The sequence below is a fragment of the Poecilia formosa genome, unplaced genomic scaffold, assembly GCF_000485575.1.
Source record: "Poecilia formosa unplaced genomic scaffold, Poecilia_formosa-5.1.2 Scaffold61, whole genome shotgun sequence".
Lineage (NCBI taxonomy): Eukaryota > Metazoa > Chordata > Actinopteri > Cyprinodontiformes > Poeciliidae > Poecilia > Poecilia formosa.
Window position 1 is genome coordinate 1336648 of NW_006800000.1, and position 8584 is coordinate 1345231.

The 8584-nt window shown below is 39.4% G+C and overlaps 1 protein-coding gene across 1 annotated transcript; it reads left to right on the plus strand.

The window, feature by feature from the left end:
* cyp2r1 (cytochrome P450, family 2, subfamily R, polypeptide 1) lies at positions 1 to 6914 on the plus strand. The gene is made up of 5 exons (XM_007554066.2): positions 1 to 1056; positions 1497 to 1638; positions 1744 to 2376; positions 2484 to 2813; positions 3707 to 6914. Exons 1-5 carry the CDS (start codon positions 820 to 822, stop codon positions 3922 to 3924), a joined length of 1560 nt encoding a protein of 519 aa, XP_007554128.1. The 5' UTR covers positions 1 to 819; the 3' UTR covers positions 3925 to 6914.
* The last annotated feature ends 1670 nt before the right edge of the window (positions 6915 to 8584 follow it).

The following is an 8584-nucleotide window of genomic DNA, read 5'->3' on the forward strand; positions in this document are numbered from 1 at the left end:
TGTAAACAGTCTAAAAAAAAGTGTATTTTCCTCTGTTCATTGCCAGTTATATGCACTCACAAACACAAAACATTTAAACACTTCAGTCATGAAAGATTTACAAAGGTATTTATTGCTTTTGAATTTTAGTTTTGTTTTATTGCAGTTTTAGGACGGTAGCATTAATCAATAACGTGGGCGTAAAACCAGTCTGTTGCTTACTTAAAAACTTTAAAGCAGCAAGAACATTTTAAATTCACTTTTATGTCACCTTTTCTTCTGACACCAGCATTTTTCGCTCAAGCAAGCTGCGCCCAAAGTCCTTGCAAAATCCTTTGCTCTTATTGTATCCTAAAAACAAGGATTGCTTAACATGCACGTGAGGCTAATTCTTTTTTCTTTCTCAGTAACAGATTTAAATTTCCAATTAAACGTCTGATGTGTATTATGTCATGTGCCATTGATAATCCTTGAACATGCACTGTTGCCTGTGTTTGTCTAAGTCTAGATATATGACAGCTTTTGAGATCTAAAATATTTTTTATTATCAATATCAGTTTGCATGGGGGGCGGAGGGGGGGGTGTACAGATTGCAAGAGTTGTTAATACTTTTAAATGACCTTTTAAAAAGTCCACTTCATAACCATCTAACTGAGGGAGATTATTGATCAAGAGCAGAACAAAGTTCATCAACAGTTGACTCTAACTTTCTGGCCAATCTTGGGCTTAGAGGCGGGGGATAGAATAAATGCAAGATGATACATATGCGCTTCAGTTCCTCGGAGGAGAAACCGAGATCGGTTCAGAGCTTTTTAGCAGCCAGGAGAGCATTTCGCAAAGATGGTTTCCCTAAAATCTCCGTCCCTGATGCCGGTGACCCCCGCGGAGGCGCTGCTCGCTCTGAGCTGCCTGGCTCTCGTTCTCCTCGCATTCCTGCTGGTGCGCCAGCTCGTCAAGCAGAAGAGACCCCCTGGGTTTCCTCCCGGTCCATCTCCCATTCCTATCATAGGAAACATTTTTTCTCTCGCCACTGAGCCGCACGTCTTTCTCAAGAGGCAAAGCGAAGTTCACGGGCAGGTAAGACTCGAACTCCCTGGAGCGCCGCTTGCAAACCGTGCAGGGCATGAACCCTCCTTCGCACTTTCGAGCGTGCACAGTCTTGGGATTAGCTATGAAACGAACAAAGGAGACTCGCCCTAACATTTGGCAGACTGGAGGATTTGATTGGAGCAGGACAGCTGACAAATCAGGAACTCCGAGAAATGAAAATCTCCTCCCAAGAAGCCACATAGACATCCTTTTAGCCATGCAGGGTTGTTTATTTTTTTATATATATATATATTATTTGAAAATGCATGTATATTTTCTCATAAAAATATGCATGTGAGTAACAACTTGCAAAAAACAAAAAACAAAAGAAAGCAAACTTGCATTTAGTTAATTCAGCCCTATTTTTTTAAATAATAAATGCGTGACTGAAGAAAAAAAATGACTTCATGTTCCTGTTTCTTTTGCAGATTTTCAGTCTTGACCTGGGAGGCATAATGACCGTGGTATTAAATGGTTATGATTGTGTGAAAGAATGCCTTTATCACCAGAGTGAGGTTTTTGCTGATCGGCCGTCTCTGCCACTATTTCATAAAATGACCAAAATGGGTGGTAAGCTGCCCATTTATGTTTCTCATACACAAGTTCATAGAATGAGACAGCGGTTGGATGTTGAATGATGCAATTCCTTTTGTTTTTATTTCTCATTTCACAAAGGTCTTCTAAACTGTAAGTACGGGAAAGGCTGGATTGATCATCGCAAGCTGGCCTGCAACTCCTTCCGTTACTATGGCAGCAGCCAGAGACTGTTTGAGCGAAGAATCACTGAAGAGTGCATGTTCTTAGTCGATTCGATTGACAAGTACAAGGGAAAACCCTTCAACCCAAAACACCTTGTGACCAACGCCGTGTCAAACATCACCAATCTGGTCATCTTTGGCCAGCGTTTCACCTACGATGACAGCAACTTCCAGCATATGATCGAGATCTTCAGTGAGAACGTGGAGTTGGCCGTCAGCGGCTGGGCTCTCCTCTACAACGCCTTTCCTTGGATCGAATATCTGCCCTTTGGAAAACACCAGAAGCTGTTCCACAATGCTGCTGAGGTGTACGACTTCCTGCAGAAGGTTATAACAGGATTTTCCCAAGGCAGGGTGCCCCATGCACCACGTCACTATGTTGATGCCTATCTGGACGAGTTGGAGCAGAACGCAAGAGATCCCAGGAGTTCTTTTACTTACGAGAACCTCATCTATTCCGTGGGGGAGCTCATTATCGCCGGCACAGAGACCACAACCAACACCCTGCGTTGGGCTATGCTGTACATGGCCCTCTACCCCAACATACAAGGTAAGTGTAAGTGTAAGGTGTACCATCATTAAAACAAGTGGGTTTGATCAAAATGCATTTCTCTGTTTTGTACAAAAGAGTAATTTTCCCTGTTTTGCCATGCAAAGAGAGGGTGCACAGAGAGATCGACAGTGTGCTGACCAACGGGAGGCCACCTTCTCTCGAGGACAAGCACAGGATGCCCTATGTGGAGGCTGTTCTGCATGAGATCCTTCGCTTCTGCAACATTGTGCCTCTTGGTATCTTCCGAGCTACCTCCCAGGATGCGAAAGTCAAGGGGTACACGATTCCTAAAGGAACCATGGTGATCACAAACCTCTACTCAGTGCACTTTGACGAGAAGTACTGGAGCGACCCAGGAATCTTCTCACCAGAAAGGTTTCTGGACAGCAGCGGCAACTTCATAAGGCGTGAGGCCTTCCTTCCGTTCTCTTTAGGTCAGTATTCTTGTGCTCCTCCTCCTATGAAATGAAAACTGATATTTTTGTTAAAGAAACATCCACTTTGTATAGGTAATGTGCCTTTTTCTCTAGGCATTTTATAAATTATTTTTTAAAATTATTTTACTTACTACTTGAAACTGTTGAACAGTAAATTACACCTAAAACATTGTCACCATTTACAATGTGGGGAACATACTTAAGTGCCTTTTGAGAAATTTCCTCTGCTTATTAGCTTAACACCAGGTAAAGCAAAAATGACTGAATGGAAGGCAGCTTTTAGGTTACGTCTTACCTTTAGTTTACTGTAGTTGCCAGGTGTATGTTACACCTGGCAACCCACAACTTTTAGATTTATGTCACTATTTTTATTTAAGTTTCTCTTTTCTCCCTTATTTCTCTAAAACAAATTTCTTTTTTTCACTTGACAGTAATAATATTATTTTTATAAGACAATAATTCTGATTTTTTTTTTTTTGCTTTTATACTATTTTGATTAGGCTTTAAAATTGTATTGTAATTTTGGGTTCAGTGGGGCTATAATTTAACATCTGTTGGCTCAACAAAATTAAAAATTTATCTTCAACTACAAATCTACAGTATCCTGCTCATCCTGCAGTCTTGTTAGTGAATACTCATTAACTACCTGCTGCCTGCTTTATGTGTACTTGTGCAGCCAGCATGTATTATCATATATGTTTATGTCCACATGTGGAGAACTTTTCTTTACACACGTTCACACACATTCATTCTCTCTGAAAACCCGCACGATTCCCTTCTGTAGTGGTTTTATGAACTTTCACTTGTTTGGACTTGAGGACATAGTAGCCACATGTTCCAGTTATTTCTGCATGACCACGAGTTTAAATGAGCACATTTTGTATTTTCAGGGAGGCGTCACTGTGTGGGTGAACAGCTGGCCCGGATGGAAATGTTCCTATTTTTCACCACATTGCTGCAGAGGTTTCACCTTCAGTTCCCTCCACGAACTGTTCCAACTGTAACTCCCAAACTTGGAATGACCCTACAGCCCAAACCTTACTCCATTTGTGCTGTCCGCAGGCAGCAGATGTTTCAATGCTCCGAAGGCACTCCTTACCACAAGTAGGTTCGTCGGCTGCAGTGCACAGAATCACCTGTGCATATTCATCTTCCAAGAGGACTTCTGGTGATCCATGTGTCCACTGACATCTTAACACAAACAATCAGTTTATTCGAGTGCTACAGATATTTTTTTTATAAACATATATGCATGTTTGCACAGTACTTTTGAACAGCAGGGGAGGTGCCAGGAGCTGACTGGACATCCTGGGAGCACGAATGGGCTATTGATTCAATTCCCTGAGCTCCTGCAACCAGAAACGAAATGCCTGTGAACCTTGGCGCAGCGGCGATGGTTTAGGTCAATGATTTATATTATGTACACCAATGATGGTTCATAGCACTGATGTTGTAGGACAGCTTTGGGGAGATTAATGACACCAGCTCTTCATACAGCATTTGTCTGGCCAAATGGGACTAACGGACTTTCCAAGAAAGTTCTGAACTGTGTATTGGAATTGGCTTAAGACCAAGATTTACATCATCTGGACTGACTCTGAACCTTTCTCCAGGGATAGTGCTATGTGGAAAATCTTTCTCTTAGAAAGCAAATGTAACCCTGATGGATTTCTAGAAACTGACTTTGCAAGACTGGTTTCTGATAAATGGTGCTTATCGGTACTAATAACGTATTGTGTTTATATGTGACATGTTTGTTGTATTTTTGCAATCCTGGTAGTGTACATGTTTATTTTTTTGTGTGTGTATTCATAAGCTTGCCCTTCCTTTCCTTTCAAAAATGTTATTCTTAAAAGCTATTTTTTCCCAAATGACCCTTTGTGTTATTCACAGCTGTATGCTATTATCAATTTAACAACTCCAACTGTTCTGATGTGTCACTAGCAGAAACATTTCACAGAATGTAACCTGAAGAAAACTCAGTCAACTTTGGGCTCACGTTGTCTAAGCAAAAAGAAAAAATATTTTCTTCTTTTTAACTTGAAGTGAAAAAGTCACTGTTCAGTGCAAACTGTTTCTAGAATCTAATACTTAGTAGATGTGTTGCTTGAAATGTATACTGGGATACCTAAATACAGTTTGACTAGGAATGTTAATAACTTAATAGAATGAAAAGAAGACATAAAAGACTACAACTGGACTTCATAAGCATCAAAAGGCCAACTTCAAATTGCTTTTTAGTTCTTTCTCCAAGGCAAGGGGCAAAGCACTGTATAATTAGCTTAATGACAGATGTAAATTGCAGATTTTTGCAGACAGTAACTATCCTAAGTATGCCTGACACACAGGTGAGGGTTCACACATCAGACAACACAAGTTCAGGTTTGACTACGGTGGTCATCCACTGTACTAACATGAAGCTAAGGAAGCATGATCTCTGTTGAAGTTTTAAATTTTACCTAGTAGCTAATGTTTGGCTGTGACAGCAGTCCAACTCTGTGAAGCTTACCAGAAATTGCCTAAAACATAAATAACATTTTCTATGATTTGTTTTAAGGATCAGAATAATCATTTTCCTCTGATTAGCATTGTTTATGTTAGCATTGCAGCAAAGTTAGCTACTGCAGGATGTTAGAAAAGCAGACTTTTAAAATTCTGGTTACTGCTTGCAGAGCTGTGGAATAACTGCCTGTGGTCTGTTAGAAAAATATTGTTGAGAGAGTGAGCTCTCTCAAAAATATTAGTATTTTTAAGGACGTTGCTTTAGTATATATAGGTGGTTCTTAGCCACCATAATAAGTATTATATGCTGGCAGTGTTCAGTGTATAAAGAATCAGCACAACACAACTGATGATCTATAAATATGAAGTATTTTAAAGTAGTACTCAATGGAATATTTCCAGACAGACTTCCTAGAGATGGGCATGATATCCTTTGATTCATGTTTCACCTTTTATAACCATATTATGCACCAAAGTGGTGGTAAAGAATATTTAACTAATTTTTTAAAAACATCCTACATATATTTTTGAAGCCTCATTCCACAAAACAACTCAAAAAGTCCAAGTTTTTAGCTGCCTTAAGAACTGACCCTGTTAAGATCACAGTCAATACTCAGTTGAAAAAAAATCAAGTTAACATGAAGGTGTTTTTCCCAATTTACATAAAACACAATTACAAGTGTCAAGAACTAACGAAATGTATCAAGAAATTGAAAGAAAGCAGCAAACCACAGAACAAGTTTGGCAGAGCGTGGAGGTGAAAGAGCCTGTAATGAAAATTAGTGACAGATGTGTCTAAAGACCCCACAACATCTGCCAAGACAGAAATGAATGACTTAACCTCGATGAAAACCATTACTAAAGCTCTGCACAGACATGAACTGCAGTTGAGGAAGAATTCCACCTTTGTAGGAAAAACGCCTTCAAACCAAACTGCAGCTTCCTAAGAACATCCAAGAGAAAGATTATCCATTCTCGAAACGGGTCGTTAACAAGGATAAGACAAAACCAGAGCTCTCTGGCTACAGAGACACTGCTTGTTCGGAGAAAGAAGGAAGAGGTCTACACACCAAAAAGCACTGGCCCAAATGTAAAATCTGGTTGTTCCAACTGGGAATCATGTCGAGTTAAAATGAATCATAAAGGAAGATATGTGAAAATTTAACAAGAAAAGGTATTATCAAAACTTGGTCTAGTCTTTGTTTTGTGTTCCCAACATGACATTAACTCAAAAATATTAACTGCTGCTGGTGATAGAAATACATCATGAAGACCAAAGTCAATGCTATTAACAGACCTGGACAAAACCCTGACTTGCATGACTGTGGGGGTGACCTGAAGATAAAAGTCGATCCCAGAGAGTTATTAAATATGAAGGAGCTTGGGACATTTTCCCAAAGAGGAGTGGGCTGGGATCCTTTAAGAGACGTGTCAGAAACCTGCTGAAAACTACAAACAACAATCCTCTTTCTACTTCTGTATCCAGCAACAGGATCCACAAAAGACCAACAGCAGAATTTCAACCCTTTCAACCCAGCTTTGAGTGCAAAACAAAACTAATGAAATTATCGAAAACAAACTCTTGAAATAATTTTAAAACAATGCATTTCTTGAACTCTTTTGTCCTTTTTTTTTCTTCCCTTCTTTTTCTTTATAATAGAAAGAAAATTGGCTGTAAATACACTTGCGTGTACTGTTCCTTTTATCGTTTATTTTATTACCTTTAAACTTTATATATTTGTGTGTAATTTCCATATTTTCTAAGGACACAGAGCTGGAGTCAGATTCCTTATTTTTGCGCACACAATATTTGCCATCAATGTTGGTTCTGAATTTTAATGCTGGCTACACGTTTGTAGTCTCTGCTACTTTGTAGGTCAGACCCTGGAAAGTTTGAATGTCTCTTTCATGTGCAGTCTTCTTCCAGAAACTGGAAATTTTACACTCAGTGTTTTGCTCACTTTGCAGCAGCGGCAGCTCCTAATTGTCTGACATTCGGGGTAACTACTGAGTGGGAAAACATGGAATGGAAGTAAGGGACGAAAAAGGACAATTTGGGTCTCGTTCAATCTGATAAACTGAAGATAGGATTCGCACAACCTCTTGAAACAGATGATGTTACGTGAAACCTCATATGTGGCTGAGGATTTTCATTGCTTATTAGCTTTTTTTTTGAGGGGGTGGGGTGGTGTGGAATAAAAAACAAAACAAAACAATGTATAGTTTGGACTCACAGACACACAAATACGAATAAAACCCCAAATAAAATAATATAAATAAATCAAAGAGGACAGCTGATACTTTAGGGATGGTTGTTTTATGGCATCTATAAATAACAAAAATCGGCTGTCCCACATTAAAGATACGGGTGAATGGTTACATTAGACAAACGTATACTGATGCTACATAAGGGTAACAACTGTTCATAGATGTGTTTATGGCACAATCACAGATGACTCTGTGGTTTGGGAAACTGCACAGTGAGAAGTCAACAAACATTTACAACGCAATGAGCTAGAATGTCAGGTCAGGAGCTACCACGGCTTTCTGATCCGGCTCGGGTCCACGTGAGAGAACTGGAGTCGGGCTCGTCAGAACTCTATGCGTTGCTCTTGCACAAACTGCGATGGAGCCGGGAGAAACGTCTAAGATCAGCACGTCACAGCCAACACATGACAGGATGCGGGGAAAGTTTGGCACTAGTTGGATCAAGCGAGATACAACAGTGTGAGAGTGAATAGAGGAGACAAGAGTGGTTATGGTACAAAAAAGAAAAAAAAAGGGGGGAGGGAGGCAGGCGTGAGGCTGGAGCAGAGAGGAAAATAAAACCTTGCTCCCTACACAAGTTTCACATTAGGAAAAAGATGAACGCTCTGGAAACACAAAAATGTAATAATTACAGGATGTACAAGATGTCAGCTGCGTGTAGAAAACAGATGCATTCATTTGATTATTTCAAAAATATATATTTATATGCACATATTCTTTTGTACAGTGGCTAAACACTTGTTTGGTATTAAAATGTGCACAATGGTATTTATTTTCTGTCATTAAATATTACTCAGATTGCTTAACATTTTCTGCAGGGATTATGAGTTAATAAGGTGATAAAAGACCTAGGTAACAATTCTGCCTTCCCTTTGATAAAATATCATATTAAGTGGAATGCCAAGAGTTTAGACAGAAATTGAAAAAACAGATCGAGAACTATTATGTTTTTAACCTGCCTTGTGTGACACTTCATATGTTATATATATATATATATA